Genomic DNA, 19,332 nt, shown 5'->3' with positions numbered 1-19,332 from the left:
ACTCTGGGAGCCAACTAATTCGAACTAGGGTTTAGGGTTATAGAAATACCAGACAATCAGTCGTAGATCAGTATACAGGGATTAATTTCCTAAAATACTTGGTTAAATGTGAAGTTGATATTTATAAAACCTCTTTGCGTGGGAGGATTTGAATGTCAGAAGGTTTGATAAAGTTAAGGCATGCATCTTAATATCTGTTTTGTATGTAAATGCACTGAAGGTTGTCCCCCCCCCCCCCATTATTCTGTAGGGTGAAAGGAGGGAATAAATGAAGGTGGGGAAACAGAGAGGGAAACAATGTTTGTGTTACATTGAAAACTTGTTTTAAAATAAAAAACTGTATGTTACATCTGATAGTATACACAGTACATATACTTTCTTCTTTGATATTACAGCTTCTTAGAAGCTTCCATTTCTTCCCTTTTCTCCATGGAGTTCGTGGTTCTTTTACCTCACCATTTTTATTCTTGCAATATACCTGTGAAGATGATTAGGTTGAGCAGTGGTACTATAGTCTTTTCTAAAGTTAAGTTGATAGGAATCTCTTCAGACATAGTTTGGAACTTTTAGTCTGGGTTTTCTCAACCTACTGCCCTCCAGATATGTTAGACTAAAACTCCCAGTGGAAAAACACTGAGTTTAGGGGAAAATTAAGCTAAAAAAACTATAATTTTATTTAGAACAATATGTTAAATACTAAAATAAGGGCTAAAACCTGCTGTGAGGCTTATTCTGGCTTGTAAGCCACACTTAGTGAGTTAATAGGCAAAACTGGGCTTGGAAACTGCAATTCCCAAAATAATACAAAACTTTAACAATTCCTCTGTGTCTCACACCTTGTATGAAAATGAGTACACACAATATTATTATAGTTCCAGAGTGCACAGACAGAGGCTTGGATGGAAAGGGATATACAGTATGCCCAAAATAGATAAAAGTGTACAAAAGATTCAAACAAAGACCATAATAGGCAAAACTGGGCTTAGAAACTGCAATTCCCAAAATGATACGAAACTATAACAATTCCTCTGCGTCTCACACCTTGTATGGAAATGAGTACACACAATATTATTATAGTTACAGAGTGCACAAACAGAGGCTTGGATGGAAAGGGATATACAGTATGCCCAAAATGAATAAAAGTATACAAAAGATTCAAAAAAAGACCAGACGCGTTTCGACAATTGTCTTCATCAGTGGTCCAAAGAATTAAGCCACCTTGTCATTTGTGGGACACCCCAGCCTAGGCACGGCACAAGGTCTGAGTTGACCTTCCACTTACCAAAAGGACAGGTGGTTCCCACATGCTCTACCTTACAAGGTGGCTTAATTCTTTGGACCACTGATGAAGACAATTGTCGAAACGCGTCTGGTCTTTTTTTGAATCTTTTGTATACTTTTATTCATTTTGGGCATACTGTATATCCCTTTCCATCCAAGCCTCTGTTTGTGCACTCTGTAACTATAATAATATTGTGTGTACTCATTTCCATACAAGGTGTGAGACGCAGAGGAATTGTTATAGTTTCGTATCATTTTGGGAATTGCAGTTTCTAAGCCCAGTTTTGCCTATTATGGTCTTTGTTTGAATCTTTTGTACACTTTTATCTATTTTGGGCATACTGTATATCCCTTTCCATCCAAGCCTCTGTCTGTGCACTCTGGAACTATAATAATATTGTGTGTACTCATTTTCATACAAGGTGTGAGACACAGAGGAATTGTTAAAGTTTTGTATTATTTTGGGAATTGCAGTTTCCAAGCCCAGTTTTGCCTATTAACTCACTAAGTGTGGCTTACAAGCCAGAATAAGCCTCACAGCAGGTTTTAGCCCTTATTTTAGTATTTAACATATTGTTCTAAATAAAATTATAGTTTTTTTAGCTTAATTTTCCCCTAAACTCAGTGTTTTTCCATTTGCTTCTTCGTTTAGGGTATCACCTCCCAGCTTCTTCTTCTTTTAAAACTCCCAGTGAACATGCACAGCCTTTTTTTATGTCAAGGGCTGCTAGGTATATCTACCAGAACCTTCATGTCCATAGTGGACAGTTCTAGCACTAGCAGTGGCAAGGTAGGTGATCCCAGCTCTTCTTTTTCTTCTTTTCTTCCCCATTCTTTATGTGTCTTTCTGCCATGTGCTTTTCTCTCCTTCTTCCTCCCTAACTAGTGTACTGCTGGGGAAGCAAAAGTTTGAGTTTGCAAAGACCTAACTGATAATTTGTATAGATCTTTGAACATAATCTAAGAGCCTATGAGATCTTGCCGAGGGTCACAAGAAACCCAAGGGGCTCAGGTTGCCTACGCTTGCAGTGTATACCCTAGACATGTCTGATGTTACGGTGAATTTGACTGCCATTCTTGATTACTGGTTCCAGACAGGCATCTGTCATACCATGGAGCTGCAGGCAATGTCCTTCTTTCCTTTATTATTTACTGTATATAATCCTGTATAAGTCTAGAAATTTTAGTTAGAAAATTGACCCAAAAAGCCCAAGTCAACTTATCCATGGGTCAGTGTAAGTATTCCACTTTAGTTCTTACAAAAATAGGCACCATCCCTTGGTGAAAGACAAGAGTGTAATCTGTCCTGGAAGCTATGACCCCCCTCTACTCTTTCATGCATCCAGCCTTTAGGGTGAGCACAAACAGTTATGCTTAGTGGAATTTTGGAAGTTCTTTGGCATTGTTTTCCTTTCCTTCATGCTTTAGATACTTTGGCCGGTTACAGACCGGCACTTTAGTGCGTGATGAGCATGCACTAGGGTTACAAAAGGGCGGTGCTTCCGCACCGCCCTAACCCTAGTGCATGCTCGTCACGCACTAAACGGCGGCGGCCCTTCCATACGGCCGCCGCCGTGAGGACATCACGGCCGCGCCACCTCTAGACGGGGCGGCGCGGACGTGACGTCCTTGCTTCGCGCCAGGGCGCTTAGTGCACCCTGAACACGGAGCAGGAAGGAGCTCCGTTTCGGAGCTCCTTCCTGGTTTAGTCCGCTGGGTGCAGCCTTCAGACGGCTGCGCCCAGCGGACTAAAAGAGAAAGGGGCCAAGCGGCCCCTTTCTCTTCTCCCCGCCGCCGCGGGGTGTCCTTGGGGCTTGAAGCCCCAGGGACACCCCTTTTCAGGCTGCGGGGAAGCGGCGTTTTGCTGCTTCCCCACAGCCTGAAAAGCGGCGGATCGGGGCCTCAGTGGCTGCCGCTCTGCACGCTGAGGCCCCGATACACCGGGGAAAGGGGCGGGTGCAGCCCGCCCCAAATGGGCGGTCTATAACCCGCCTTTGTTACATACCTGTAAGTTTTATTGTCATCTTATCCACAGGTAATATGAAAATCCATAATTTTGGAAACTTGCCCCCGACATATACATGAGATCAACTTATAGTTGAGTTGACTATATTCACAATAATGATCCTGCCTTTCTCCCAGCTCTTTCATTTTAGTGCAGCACTGGAGGTCTTTTCCTGACTCTGTGGCCTTTCTCTGAGCCCTGGTGAAGTGCCAGGAAGGGCAGAAAGTGACCTGACAGCTGCTTGAGATTCCACAATGCTGACTCTTAGTATTGATTGACAGCGGGCTCCCTGCTGTGTCTCCCCAGCAGCCTGGAATCCCCGAGGCAGGCCGTTTCTGGATTGTGTTCATGGATGCCTTTGCTGCAAGAAATGTTTGTGAAATCATGCTCAGCTCTTTAACCTGACTACTTGTTTTTTTGCTGTATACTTTCCACACTTCCCCACAAATATTGTATTTTCTGTGGGCCACAATTTTATTGTGTAATATTTATGCCTGTGACAGTGGCTTCTAATTAATATATCCCTTCTTCTTGGGAGGCTCTCTGCTCTGTGCTCTGTAAACTATGTTAGAGTGTGCAAGCTAATTACACTCCGACTTGGTAATTGAGCTCCTTGAAATATTTAAAAGACGTTCTTGGATACAGCAGAGGAGAGCTTACTACTAGTTATTTTAGGCACAAATCAATTATTTATATCTTGAGAGAATTGTAGAAACTGTAGCTTGCCCTAAAACACCCTTGAATTAATTTTGGCTGAGGAATGAGCACAGTCAAAGGAGGCTGCTCTCTTGGCTGTATCCCTCTTGAGCTTCTTGTGGCTAAGACTGTGTTACTTCATATGGCATTCAGTTCTTTAAAGCAGACTTTTGTTACTCTGGCTGTTTGTAAAAATTCTTTTTAAAAAGTATTCTTCTGTTTTCAAATAATGTTTTCGTCTGTTTATATTCAGTTTTTGAATAATATTTTATCTATTGTACATGGTGTCAGTGGGCTGAGAGGCTATAAATTAAATCAGTAAATAAATAATAGAAATAAATCTATAACAATTCACTGAATCTACAGTTATAATGCCATAAAACATTATAATAGGCAAATATGTACAGTAGATCTTTTTTTCCAGTTTTGTTGCTGTTAACTGCCAAGTTGACTTTGCGTTATGACAGAGGCTACCAAGTCACCCTATCATCAACAGCCCTGCTCAGGTCTTTAAGACTCAGGGCCGTGGCTTGCTTGCTTGAGTCTACCCACCTGTAATGTGGACTTCTATCTTCACAAACTTTGTTGTCTTTTCTAGTGAGCCATGTCTTCTCATGATTTGTCCAAAGTACGACTGTCTCACTGTAGTTATTTTGGCTTCTAGGGAGAGAGCAGCCTTGATTTGCTCTAGGACTCATTTGTCTTTTAGCCGTTCACAGTATCCTCAACACTCCTCTTCAGCACCAGATTTCAAATGACTTGATTTTCTTTGTTGTCTTTCTTCACTGTTCAGTTTTTACAACCATACATAGAAATGGGAAAATCAAGGTTTGATATTTGAAATTTATACTTTTTTTGGAAAATTTACAAACTGTGGGTGCTTGAATCCGCATAAAAAATCCATGTATAAGAAGGGCCGACTGTAATATGTGTTGTACAACATAATAATAATAGTGATAATAGTAATAATAATAATAATATATTTATATCCCGCCTCTCTGGTTGGATTGAGGCAGCTTACAGTATAGATAACAATACAATACAGAATAAAATCCATTATCCTTCCCTCCAACCTCAGACTTTCCTTTCACCTCTGATCATCAACAGTTGTATGTCCTTAAACTTAAGTCCAGTTGCCTTATTAGCCGCAGCGCTACTTATAATTGTCCTTTGCTGTACCCCAGTAGCCCATTGAGTGCCTTCCGACTTAGGGGTCTCATCTTGTGGATTGTCTCATCATAGGGTTTTCCTGGTAAAACACATTCAAAAGGGTTTACTGTGCCTTCATCTGCATAGTTCTAACAAGTGTTAGATATGGTGCCACTGTCATTGTCTCTGAGAGATCATCCCCTACTACACTGGTGCCTCAGGTTACGAAATTAATTCGTTCCGCCATTCCTTTCGTAACCCGAAAATTTCGTAACCCGAAAAATAATCCGTTAGCACTGGAAAGCCTATAGCTGCACTTTGCAGCATTTGAATTTCGCGCCGAAATGAATTTCGTAACCCGAAAAATATTTCGTAACCCGAAACAGTTTTTGCCAATCCAACTTTTTCGTATCCCGGAAATTTCGTAACCCGATCATTTCGTATCCCGAGGCACCAGTGTACTGTTATTGCCCAATAGCTGTTTCACATGTGAGAGGACCAACTCAGAGTTTTGCTTTCTGTTTGTGCATCTGTAGATCCTCCTGACAAATACACCTGTAAATTGCAGCAGTCCACGATGGCTTATGACTCCGATATCAGTGGGGGACTGCTCTTCATTTCAGTTCAGTGTTAAAGGGGGTGTCCAAGGTACTGAACCCTATCTTTGAATTAGGTTCAATACCTTGGATAGGCTCTTTCAGATTTTGGCTAAAACTGAGAACAGATTCACTGCCCCTCTGACATGGAAGGCACCAGCAACTGCTGGTGACAGTGCCATATTTGCTTCTTCATCTGTGACAGCTATTGTGACAAACAGAGAAAAGAGGACCCCACCTTTGTGTGTAAATACTGTACAGGTCATTCACTTAACATCTTTATTGGAATTTGGGTTAGAAGCATTGTTTTAATTTTCACTGTAAGGATGTCATTAACAATATCCATTAAAATGATTACAACTTGTGATACAAATCTTCTGAACTGGGAAAACATACTTTCTACTATTCCTTGTAAGCAAATATTATCACTTCTTAAAGGATGCCTGGTGACATCATTAGTTAAATATCTTGTTTGTGAACGTCCTGAGAGTAAAAGAATAAGTAGTCCTTGCATATACAAGGACAGAAAGTCACTGAAGTAGACGTATACTGCAGCTTGAGCAGTTTTGAGATCGCAGTGTCTTCTCATGCCAATGATTGCTCCTATGCTGAGTTGTCAAGTTCACTTGCAGTATCACACAGAATAGCCGTACAGAAAAGGAAATATATTTTGGTCACATTTACCCTGATCCCAAGTATTTAAAGTAGAGTATTTGTTTATAATTTGGTGAAATGTCCTTAAATTGTAACATGATAATGGGGTGAATGGCATAATCCATGTGAGTAGCCTGCAGTTTTGGGTTAGGACAGGTTTCTCTCTTTGTGTGACAGAGAGCTGGGGATCCTATTACTTTTATGGATAATCTCTTTAGGGGGTATATGCAGAAACCAGAGGGATTATCCAAAAGTGGATGAAGCTACCCCCTTTCCTCTTGTCTCTGTTGAAACAATGGAATTCAAAATGCCAGAAGCAAAAGGTACTATAAATAATCTTTATATCTGCTTAAAAGGTAATAAAATAATGAATATAACAAAAGTATTCAAAACCAGTATATACAAAAGATACAAAATGGACCATACTAATAATAATGGCAAACAGAATAACACAAAATAGCATATACACATGTCCCTCCCCATTCGTGAACTTGGGATCTGCAGTTTTAGTCCTTCACGGATGACAAGCAGGGAGGGACAAAATGGGTGTTGCCCCTGGGGCGCATGCACGGCAGTGCATCCCCATGATAACCAATGGGGCTTGAATATCTGTGATATTTCCAATTTGTGGGGGGGGGGGCACCTCTGGATCCCCCACAAATCGGGAGGGCTGAGTGTACATAAATAATATAAACTACATTGAAGCAAGTACCACAAAGTACAATTCAACAGAAAAGAGGCTAAGAGAAAAGAGTGAGTGAGAAAAGGAGAGAGATAATCACAAACAAAAACTTGCCTTATGAAGGCTGAACAGCTGATTAGGGCAATACACACAGCTGAAGATCATCTCTATCTCAGTAGCTCATCATTAACCCTATAATGACTCAAGTTTGGGGAAGGGGCATATTGCTCTTACATGATGACTGGATGTATCTCTTGGTACTCTCCTTCCACCATGCCATTAATATCTTCTCCCTCCCCCAATCTTGACTATTCAGATCAAGGGAAGTAATAGTCCCACTCTATTCTCCTCTGGTCAGGCCCTACCTGGAATATTGTGTCCAGTTCTGGGCACCACAATTCAAAAAGGACATTGAGAAACGAGCGTGTCCAAAGGAGGGCAACTAAAATGGTGAAGGGTCTGGAAACCATGCCCTATGAGGAAAGACTTAGGGAGCTGGGGATTTTAGCATGGAGAAGAGAAGGTTAAGAGGTGATATGATAGCCATGTTTAAATATTTGGATGTCATGTTGAGGAGGGGGCAAGCTTGTTTTCTGCTGCTCCAGAGGCTAGAACGCAGAACAATGGATGCAAGCTCCAGCAAAAGAGATTCCACCTCAACATTCGGAGGAATTTCCTGACAATAAGGGCTGTTTGACAGTGGAACAAACTCCCTCAGAGTGTAGTGGAGTCTCCTTCTTTGGAGGTCTTTAAGCAGAGGCTGGATGGCCATCTGTCAGGGATGCTTTAATTTAGATTTCCTGCATGGCAGGGGGTTGGACTGGATGGCCCTTGTGGTCTCTTCCAACGCTACGATTCTATGATTCTATGATCTTTTTGCAGGGACTGGTCCTGTCCAGAAGTAAAGAACACTTTTCACTGCCAGAATATTGGCAGTGCCAGCTGTGAGATGATGATTTTAATCCGCAGTAGCTCTGACACATGTTATCAGACTCTTGAATTAATGGGAATATTTGTTAAGATGTGGGAACTGTGAATTTTAAGTAAGAGTAACTTTTTGTTATTTAACTAAGAACACACACACAAACCTCCCCCCAGGCTCCATTGTGTGCTATGAAACATTGAAGAGAAAAATGAAGAGAAATAGAACATGTATTTTCTGTTGCTTGTGCTAAGGAAGGATAATATGTATTCTTCTTTATTGTGTATATTATTCTCATGCCATGGTTATCCACATTGCTACAGTCTAATCATATCTTCTGTAAACAATGCATTGTTCCCTAGGGTAGGCTTAGGAAAACAGTCATTTTCAAATAATTACAGGCTTTAGAAATTCAGCATTTAAAGCAGTGTTCAGAGACTATCGATCAGCAGCCCAGAATAGGAGGGCTGAGATGTAGCTCCACATGTAAGAAGACTAATTGAATTAATTTTCTGTCTTCTGTTTTACAGGCCTTACATGTCCATTGGAACGCTGCGGGATCAAGTTATCTATCCTGACTCACTGGAAGACATGCATGAAAAAGGGTACCAAGACCAAGACCTTGAGTGTATCCTAAAGATTGTTCATTTAAATCACATAGTACAAAGAGAAGGAGGTGTGTTGTTCTTTTTTGGAAAAAAAAATGGAGATGTCATTTTATCACTGGAAAGAGATATTTGTACATATTCTCTCTCTTTCTGTCTTTGTAACTCACACACATACACAGACACGATATTACAGAACTATATTCTTCTAGATCTGAGCAATATATTTCTCTCAAGTTTCCAGACACACTGCTTATATGACTCACTAGCACATTATATCAATGCATGGCAGGAGGCTCCTCTCAGTAAATACCTTATTAATGAGAGCCAGTGTGGTGTAATGGCTACTGTGTTGGACTCGAAATTGGATCTCTCTATAGAGCTATGAAATACACTGTTGTGAGAGTACAGTAGAAAAGAGGAGGGCCATCAACACAACTTTGAGCTCTTTGGAAGAAAGACAGAATGTAAATCTAATAAATTCAAAAATAAACAACTAAGAAAATAAATATTCTGTATGACAGCTACACTGGAGCTATAGGAACCGATGCTTGGTCCATCCAGCCCAATATTGTTTTTTCAGACAGAAACAGGTATCTGGGATGTCATGCAGAAGTCAGCAAGAGTCCTGCTTTTTGGGTATCCTTTCAGCTGGAATTGCTAGTTCATGTGGCAGTGAGTTTCTTACAATGTTGCACTAAGTACAAAAACTTTGATGTTTCCAAACTGGACCTGCTTGGCTAGGGTTGTGTTCAGTGAAAATAAAAGTAATCAGGAGATCTGATCATAGATTTCCCATGTTACATGTCGGTGTTGGTCTTGTTTTTGTTTTTTGTTTTTTTGTTTTACTAAAATGCAAAATAGATTCTAAAATTCTGAAGTCTTTCCCCCTTCCTTTGCATGCCAGTTGGACTCTCAGCAAAGAGAAATAACACAATTACATGGTTATATTAAAAGGTTATACAAGTACTGTATTTATATTTCTGAAATAATCCAAGATATAAATAAAGTTACCTCTTGTTCTACTCAGTCATTGTATTGCACATTTGTCTGAAATGTGTATATTTCTATATTTGTCAATTATAGGTATCCCTCCGGATTCGCGGGGGTTAGGGGAGCATGGCCCGCCAGAATATGGAAATTCCGTGAATAAGGTGAGCCTCTCCCACCTCCCCTCCAATGCCTGGGATGGCTGTCCAAGGCATGGGAGGGGCCAGAGGGAGCTGGCCTGGCTCTTCCCTTGCCCTCCCCTGCCTTTAACTGGCTCTGGAAGTCAGTTAAAGGGACAGGAGGGCGGGGAGGGAAAGAGGCACAGTGTGTGTTTCCTTCTCCTTATTTCCCAGCCTCCTATCCCTTTAGCTAGCTTCCCATCGCTGGCTGAAGGGACAGAAGGGTGGGTGGGGGGAGATAAAGAGAGACAGGCGCGAGCCTGAATCCCTTTATGTCCCCACCTATCCCTCCCTTGCCACAATCACAAATAATCAAAATCGTGAATCTGAAGGCTGCAGATCCGGAGCGATGTCTATACAATTTATGTATAGTGTCAAATGTTCATAATCATAGGTGTTTCTTTATTTTAAAAGAAGCAAAAAGATACAAACCCGTGAAAAACTCAGTTAATATAATTTTATATAAATATGGTTGTCTGTTACTTAATTTGTTCCTTCAAAAAAGTCAAAATGACAAATGCCTTAAAGTTTAATTAAGTTTTTAAGAAGAGTTATGTTTCTCTCATATCATTTTGAAGGGTGGGATGCTGTGACAGACTGGAAGGATGTCCTGTCTGGAGGAGAAAAGCAGAGGATGGGCATGGCTCGGATGTTTTACCACAAGTAAGTCTAAGCATTTATTTTCTTACATGAAACAATATGAACAGAATGGACAAGGCCTATCCTACCATTTGACAAAGTAAAGCAGCCAGCCAATGTGGGGGGGGGGGGGGACTTTTGGCAAGGTGCAGAAAGGTAAATAAGACTGCCAAAGGTCTGACTAACAGTAACTCGGGCAAGTATGTTTATCCAAGAGCTTCTGTTGTGTTTGTGCTGCTCTTTGTGCATTTCCAGTATGTATAGGTAGTGAAAAATACTTGCAAAATAATTTATTTCAGAGGCCTAGCAGTTAATCATATAAAGTGGGAGACTGACAGAAGCTATATAAATACATATATTTCTTGTTAGGAGTCCAACTTGCCTTAAATTTAAGAGGCAGTCCATCCAGACTGCACCTTTTGTCACAGCATCCCACCCTTCAAAACGATATGAGAGAAACATAACTCTTCTTAAAAACTTAATTAAACTTTAAGGCATTTGTCACTGCACCTTTTCACTAAACAATGTAGTGAGTTCTTCAGAGTAAAACCCTGGAAACAGAGTCCAAATTAAGGACATCACTCAGGATGAAAAGAATGCTATAACAGTTGCTCGCTGTAGCAGGGGCTGTAAGGGAAAATAACCCATGCAGGCGTGATCTTTCTCTTTATATTTTCTAATCATATTGAAGTATTATGGATGATAGGGTTCTCATATTTAAGGGGAAATGGTTTAAAAAATCCCTAAGTAAGGGATGCCCATCTACTTTATTCAAGCTGAACATGAGACCAAACAATCACTGTTACATGACATAGCAACTTGTAAACATTAGTTTCAGATTCAAGTGCAGGATATCATTGTGGCTTGTACATGGCTTGTATATTTTTGAATGTCCAGTACATGGATGCAATCGTCTCACTTGTCTATTTAGCTATGAAAGCTTTCTTGGACTCAAAAATCTGTACACTGTATTGCATTTAATGTAACTCAGACAATTTCATTGGAGTTAAGTACTTCTGGTGCACAGGTAGAAGATCCAGTGCACAGAAGCTGCAGTCTGGGAGTGCTATTGCAGTCTTTGCATCCCTAAGTTGAATTTTCGGACAGTGTATCCATTGACCAGAAATCCTGAGCTGTTCCAAAACATAAATGAATAACCATTTATTTTCTTACTTTGTAAGGCCCAAATATGCTTTGCTGGATGAATGTACAAGTGCTGTCAGCATTGATGTTGAAGGAAAGATATTCCAGGCGGCAAAGGGAGCAGGGATATCTTTGCTTTCAATAACGCACAGACCATCTCTTTGGTGAGTCTTTGAAGAATTTTTCCCCATCCCTGTTTCCCCCCCCCCCCCCCCTTTTCTTTTTTAAACAAGGCTTGCAACAAGATTAAGGACATAAAAGTTTACCAGATATTGTTAACATCCTTTTTGAATCTTCTCATGACTGCAGCTGCATTACATGTTCAGTCATGGGGATGACACTTAAAGCAGGCTGCTCTTTAAAAGTGCATACAGTTGGGGCAAGTATGGGCTTGAGGGTTAGAGAGCAATTTCTGGCTCCTAGGAAGCTCTGCATTGTTTCCCAGGCTGCCCAAGCCCCAAAAAAAAGCCTGGGGTAAGTGTCCAGGGCCATGAGAAAAGCTCAAGGGATTTACCTGGCCCACAGAACACAAGTTTTCTATTCCTGTCATATAATGAGAATATGTTTACTGACATCCTGCTCTCTGTTCTCTCTTTTTCAATCTCTGTCATACTTCTTTCTCTCCCCTTCCCTCGTTCTCTCTTTCTCTCACACACATGCACACACGTATGGTAGAGGATATGTATAAGATTAAACCTAGTTGTAGTCTCTGTCACATGGAAACAGATTTCCTCAAATAACTATTATTTCTAAGTTACCTATCTTTGTCTTGTTATATAAGGAGAATGGTAAACTACTGTTGTTGATAAAACACTTGGTACACCATCTGGTTTCTCCACTAGTAGTGGGGGAGGAGGAAAAGTGTCAAGAGTGCAACAGGGGGAAACCTATAGGAAATAAGGTTGCCATGTCTTTAGGAACTATGGACCTTTCAGTACAGTAAAAGAGCCATACCTTTCCAAAATGGTTCCAGGCCATTGTCTCTCCCATCTTCAGTCCTCAGACACAATTGAACTTTCATCATACTTACATCATCCCCAGCCAGCATGATCAAAGGTCAGGGATGGCAAGTGTTGTATAACAATGATACTTCTACCCCAGAGTTGAGAAGCACTACTCTGAGGGACTCTGATGTTTCTGATGCACTCTTGAGATCCTGCCCTACCATTAGATTTCTTAGTCTTTCCTTTCTTTTCCTGCAGGAAATACCACACACACTTGCTACAGTTTGATGGGGAAGGAGGCTGGCGTTTTGAACAGTTGGACACTGCTATCCGCTTAACCCTCAGCGAGGAGAAACAAAGACTAGAATCCCAGCTTGCAGGAATGCCAAAAATGCAACAGAGACTGAATGAACTTTGCAAAATCTTAGGTGAAGATTCTGTGCTTAAAACGATGGTTAAAGAGGAATAAATGCTTTAGTTTATAATTCCCCCACCCCCAATTTTTAAGTTATTGAAGCACTTTTATTTCTGAGACAGTATGGTTTGCATGTACTGTGGTTAGCTTAGAATGAATGGAAACATAATTGGCAACAAACTGAAATACTTCAGAAAGTCTTCAGCCTTCTAATGTTACAGAGGAAGAGTCAAACTAGTGCTGTGCCGAATCCTAGTGAGGATTGATTCAGTTTAAGAAAACTGAGTTCTTGGAGATGTGAAAAGCCTCTTGCAAAACTTCCTAAATTACTAATCTTACATATTTATTCATGCTTGTTTATGTTCCTGGAACTATTCTGTTTTGATACTAAAGTTGGGTTTTGCTTGTGTTTTTACTATATAAGCCCAGTCACTCAGGGATCACATAGGTAGAACTGTGATGTTATATACAGTGTCACATAGAAAATCAGAGTTGGACACTGGATTCCATGACCGAGGGCAGACAAACCCCTCATGTTGCCCTGACTATCAATGTGGGAGCTGCGAAGGGTAACACATCTGATTGCCCACATTCCTTAGATTTATGGCCCAAGAACTCTTCATGGGCTGATTTTTTATCCTTGTCCAACTCTTCTGGGAGATTGTTATACAAGATAACTAGGACAAAACGGGATGAGCACCAGATACAGAAACAAATGTCATTTCGTAGTTCTGTGCTTGCCACTTAGCCAAAAAGGTCTCAAAGTAATCCACAAAGATGTAGGATCTCAATCACAAAACCTATCAAAAGCAAACAAGCACTTGGGAGATAAATAAATGAGTACATATGTAATAAATACTAGAAAGTTATAATATGAATAGTCTAACCAGTTCAGAAGCAATAGGTGTAAAAGTCTGTTGGGAATGAATCTTTAACTGGAGGAAGAATGATGACCATGGATCTTAACAAGCCTTCAATAAAACAAAGGCTAATCATGTTTCAATATTGTTCTCTTCTTCAGTGGCCAACATTGAAGTTCTTGTAATCTTCTATTTCTTCCTATCAGACTAGGACTAAGCACATGAATGTAAAACTCCTCAAAGAATAAACATACCTCTTGCACTCCTTGTCCACTAGTTCACAAAGATTAAGACAAATGAAATGAAACACAAGTTCAGGTTTAAGATAGTTGTACGTCACTAATATCTCTGTAATCTCAAAATCTGGCTGGAGGGATGGAGTTGGCAGAGTGGGTGGAAGGCCAACTTTAGGGGCAAAACCAGTCTTACTCCCATCATTGATGAGATGCTTGGCTTGCATCCAGTTATGCAAATTATTCTTCCTTATTTTTAGTGAATATGTATGTGGACATCCAAAGGTTTGTCTACGTTCCATCATAGCTGATCACCTATTTATCACTTCAGGGATGACTGCAGGATGGAGGGGGCCCTATGCAAATTACCTTTCAGTGAGTTCCCTCCTATAGTCCTGTCCTAGCATTTGTGGAAGGAAGGGTGGCAAAAACTGTTGTGTCCCTGCAACAAATACTGTGTTCCAACAGGTCAGCTTCAAGGGCACAAAGATGGTGGTTGCAAGCTGCCATCCAATGATGGATGCTGCTGGAGTCCCTTTAGTTGCCTGAAGAAAGCACATTACTGATACTGAAGCCTGCAGGACTTGATAATGTCCTCTTCCTAACACCACTTTGGGAACAACTTCACAACTTTTTAAAAAATGTGCAAAACCTATAAATTATTAAGCATAGGGTGTTGGTAGGGTGTTTGATATGGTATTGTCAGTGGCAGGAACGTTTACAAACTATAAACCTCTGTTTCGGCTCAGCACTGATTTGACTCCTGAAAATTCAGGAAGAAACGCATGTCACTATACTTTACCATAGGTCTTAATGCAATGAATTCTCAGTGCTCCTGGGGAAGCTACTTGTGTGGTTAGATTATCTTGACAGATTCTTGCTTCAAAACCACACAGCTGCCATGTGCATATGATATGCCTGCTGTGTATGGTGCATGAGGCGCGTTACCCAGGCATGGAGAAACGCAAGGGCAGAGTTGTGGTGAGTATGTAGGTGCATGACTGAAAAACAAAGCAAACGGGGACAGAAAGGAAAGAAATGTTATTTTAATCCAATTGAAAATGATCTCTTCTCCAGCTGATAACTTATGCATGCCAGTAGCCATATTTTCCTAGAAGATAACAAAGTGACAACCAGGCTAGAAGATAACTGTCGTAGTAGGAATCACCGAGCTTTCCATTCCAAACACAGGGAAATGCAAGGAAAACATGCAGCATGCATCAAATAGCAAGTGTGCCACAAGGCCAAATATTGGAAGATATTTTCTCTCTTTCGCCGTATTCATTGATGGGGAAAGTGCAGCCTGTGTGGTAGCATATCTAAAGTTCCAACCCCTCTTTATGTCTCATGAGCCCTCCACAGCTAAATAAAAAAATATTTTTATTTGGTCCCAAAAAAGTCACCCATAAAATGTTCCTGTGACACTAGTTTAATTTAGTGCACTAAAACAAATCCCCCTCACCCTCAAATTTGCATTAAAGGAAGAAAATGAGATAAAAATTGGTCAGAAAACCCTGGAAGTAGGAAATACACTTTTGGTCACTTCTGAATGGCATTTCAGCATGATTTCTGGCAAAAGATTCACAACTGCAGCCCACTCTGGAACAAATTTGGCCTCCACCTCATCACAGCTACTTGCTATACTAATATTCTGCATTGCAGTGGATATGAATTCAGAAGCTCTGTGCGGTTTCTCTCCTTGTCCCTTTTAATGAATCCATAAAGCCCCTGAAGAAAGCTTTAAGGAAATAAAAATCTGGGGAAATGAGACGCAAATGTCTTGTGGCACCTTAAAGATGGGGGGAAAAAAGATTTTATTTAGCATAAAATAGATTCCAGCTCACATCATGAGACACATCTACAAAAGCCTATGCCAAATAAAAGCTTACGCTGAATAAAAAGGTTAATCTTTAAGGTACCACAAGACTCGCTGTTACTCTTTGCCACAACACAGCTAACTTCTTGGGGAAGTGAGCAGTGATTATCAGAGATTTTCCAAACATTGGGAATGCTGCAATGCTATCAAAAAGAGGGTGGAAATTATTTTCTTAGATTCCCTGACCATTGAAAAGGTCAATTTAAATGAGCCAGTTCACACTCCCAGTGCCAATTTAGGATGATCACAAACAGAAAAGGGTTAAAGGGAGTAAAGAAATATAAAATAGCATGAACAGTGATCATATTGTATAAATAACATGATGATAATAAAACAAGTCCTAAAGTAGATGTTAACCCATGAAATTCCATTTACTTGAAATGAAGACACCTTCTGTAGTTACACACTGGAACCATGTGGTGGTGCTGTAAGCTGTTACCTTTTACATCTGAGGCTGCATTCCTATATCACTCACCTGGGACTGAGCCCCACTAACCTCGGACTTTTCTTCTATTGTTTTTTAAATTGGATTGCACTATAAATGTTTTACATGAAAAGCTGGGGTGGGATTACAGAGAAGACCATTGCTGCTTGAATAATGTAACAGTGATATTAGCCTAGCATGCAGTAAGCAACTCAACAGGCTTACTTTGATCTGTCTACATGTAATCTTGGACAATCTCTGCTGACAGTGAGTAGCTTGTTTTTAGTCGAGGAGACATAGAATGTGTACAGTGCAACCTCAGTCCAAATGTATGGCAAATCTCATGATACTTTGTGCCTATGCTAATAACAATTCTTTGATTTAGAATCTCAGATGTTGTCATCTTTTGATGCTACTGTATATGTTTCTGAATGCTCTGAAAGTCCAAGTTTCTGAAGAGAGTGGATAGGCAATACATCTGCATGGTATAGCGCAGGGATGGACAACATGTGGCCCTCCTGTCATCATTGGATAGAAGTTCCCATCTTTTCCCACCATTCACTAGCTGATTTGGGCTGATTGGAGTTGCAGTTGAACAACATCTGAAAGGCCACTCATCCTACTCACCCCTTATGTAGTGTGTCGTCTCAGGTAAGCACAATAATTAAGAGGATGAGCTGTGTTTGGTTCAGATCTTCTCAGTGAGTGGCTTCCTTCTCAGTTTGAGCCCCATCCATTATAGTAGGATAACACTGGCCTATCTTCCAGTGATGTTGCAAGGTTTAATGGGCTGATGACAATCCATGCAGCACAGTTTTCAAAGCCCTGTCTAAATCTCAGTGTACTACTACAGAGCACTTGAAACACCATGTGTATGAAAAGACAAAGCTGCTTCTGTGATAAAATCTTCTGCAATGGTTTGGAGCAAGAGGAGTGAGCTAAAGCAATTTATATGAGAATCTATTAACATTAATAATTGTGTTTTGTGTTTATATAGCATTTTCTAAAGTGATCAAATGCTTGCTAATGTTGTTGTTCTAAACTTTACCCCATTTCCCTTCGTTTTCTGAGGTTCTCTGCTATTTGTTCTGTATCCTGAAGTCCAACCTGGGCAAATGATCTAGAAGAGAAAATATTAGAGAACTTATTTTTGTTTTATTTTTTTCCTCCCACCTGTGAAAAGCACCCACCTTTTGGGTGATGTAGATAAAACTGATCCTCACTCACTCACAGTCTGTACTCTCTCACACATTTTGCTTGGAAGGCTATGCAGTTGGCCCTCCACATTTGCAGCTTTGACTTTTGCAGCTTTGATTATTCACAGATTTGTTTAATATGTTCTCTAGAAATCTCCAGCTCCCCCAACATAACTCTATGGTCAGCTTCCACCAGAAGTCATGCTGGATGATCTACATATTCCTAGAGAGAACACTTTGTAAGTCCTCCAGCACAATTCTATGGTCAACATCCGACAGATATTGACAGTAATACAGTTGGCCCTTCTTATACACAGATTTCTTATAATAAAATAAAAAAATAATTTTTTTATTTCTATCCCGCTTTTTGCCAGGCAATCAAAGCGGTGTACAACAAGTTAAAAAACATCCCTATATGCATAAAATACATCCATATAAGTGCCCCACCTTAAAACAAGATTAAACAGTATAAGATTAAAAACTACATACTAAAATCCAAATGATCCAAATAATGATCATCATGGGCAGAGTTCGCTAGATGGAAAGTCTTATTTGTGACCGAGTATTTTATTCTGGGAAGGCCTGCTGGAAGAGATCCATCTTTTTTTAAAGCTCTCTAGATTGGTAATTTGACGAATCTCGTCCGGCAGTCCTCTGGGAGGTCGCCGTCAACCTGGTCTTTAAGGGATGTAGTAAATTCCTCCCAGAGGATCTGAGTATACGGGGCGGATTGTATGGAAGCAGACGATCCTTCAGATAGGTTGGGCCCAAGCCATGTAAACCCATCCTGTTTAATCTCATAAACGGGTTTACTGGACACCTCATTCGTCAATTTTGCTTCAAAATTTGGCGTCCAAATGGGCTATTATTTGAGAGATTTTGTCTGCAAAGTAGTTGTTGAAAGCGTTGCAGCAGGCTGTCGTTGGATTAAGTAGAGGGTTCTGGGTAGGTGGCATCACCGTTAGTTCCCTCACCACCCTAAACAGCTCTGCCGGACGAGACTTTGCAGATGCAATATGAGCAGACGGGGAGGATCTCTTCACTGCTTTAATTGCCTCTCCATAAGAAAAAAGGAATTTCTTATGGTGAGTTCTGTCAGATAAGAGACCAGATTTCCGTCAATCACGCTCTAGTCGTCCCACCCGCTTCATATTCTTCACAGATTCAAGCATCCACGGTTTCAAAATATTCAAAAAAAGTATAAATTTCAAATATCACGCCTTGATTTTCCATTTTTTATAAGGGATACCATTTTGCTATGCCATTATATTTAATGGGATTTGAGCATCCATGAATTTTGTTATCCATGGGGGATATTGGAACCAAACCCCAGCGTATAACAAGGGTCCGCTGTAATAGAGTTGCTTTGGAGGACCCAGTGATTTGTAGAGAGGTAGAACACTCAAGTTAAAAAAGGTGTCTTTGCTATCTGTGGTTTTTCCACTTTCACAGGGGTCTTGTAGTCCTAACCCTAGCGATTGTGGAGGATTCACTGTATTTCACCCAAAGAGGTGATAACTCCATTGTAAGACTTGTAAGTCTTGTAAGACTTGTAAGACATTGGCTTCCTCTTCAATTTTGTTTTCTTTTCTATAAAGTGTCTTTTTTCTTTCTTCTGCCTAGCAGCAGTGACATGCTCACACAGCCAAACAGGTTTGGTTATGTGACAATTTCCCAAAATATGAAGCAAATGCAGAGTTATGACAGTGCTTCCTGGATAAGTACTGTCTCTCATTTTGAATACCAGGTGCTGTAAGTTCAGAGGAAGGAACTGGCAAAGCCACCTCTGAGTATTCCTTGCCTAAGAAAACCCTATGAAATTAATGGGGTGATTTAAGATGCA

At 40.4% G+C, this 19,332-nt stretch overlaps 1 protein-coding gene across 1 annotated transcript in view; it reads left to right on the top strand.

Annotated features, from left to right (window-relative positions):
* The window catches only part of LOC149312371 (ATP-binding cassette sub-family D member 2-like), a 51,361-nt gene extending 33,275 nt beyond the window's left edge, over positions 1-18,086 (top strand). Inside the window, exons 7-10 of the mRNA XM_089524496.1 lie at positions 8,516-8,661; positions 10,338-10,422; positions 11,580-11,705; positions 12,744-18,086. Of these exons, the coding sequence (XP_089380622.1) occupies positions 8,516-8,661; positions 10,338-10,422; positions 11,580-11,705; positions 12,744-12,954 (568 nt within the window). The 3' untranslated portion in view covers positions 12,955-18,086. The remainder of the gene's footprint in view (positions 1-8,515; positions 8,662-10,337; positions 10,423-11,579; positions 11,706-12,743) is intronic.
* Positions 18,087-19,332: the final 1,246 nt, after the last annotated feature.

The sequence above is a fragment of the Sceloporus occidentalis genome, unplaced genomic scaffold (genome assembly GCF_023333645.1).
Source record: "Sceloporus occidentalis isolate IW3139 unplaced genomic scaffold, rSceOcc1.0.p SCAF_5, whole genome shotgun sequence".
NCBI lineage: Eukaryota > Metazoa > Chordata > Lepidosauria > Squamata > Phrynosomatidae > Sceloporus > Sceloporus occidentalis.
This window is presented reverse-complemented; position numbering and strand designations above follow the sequence as displayed.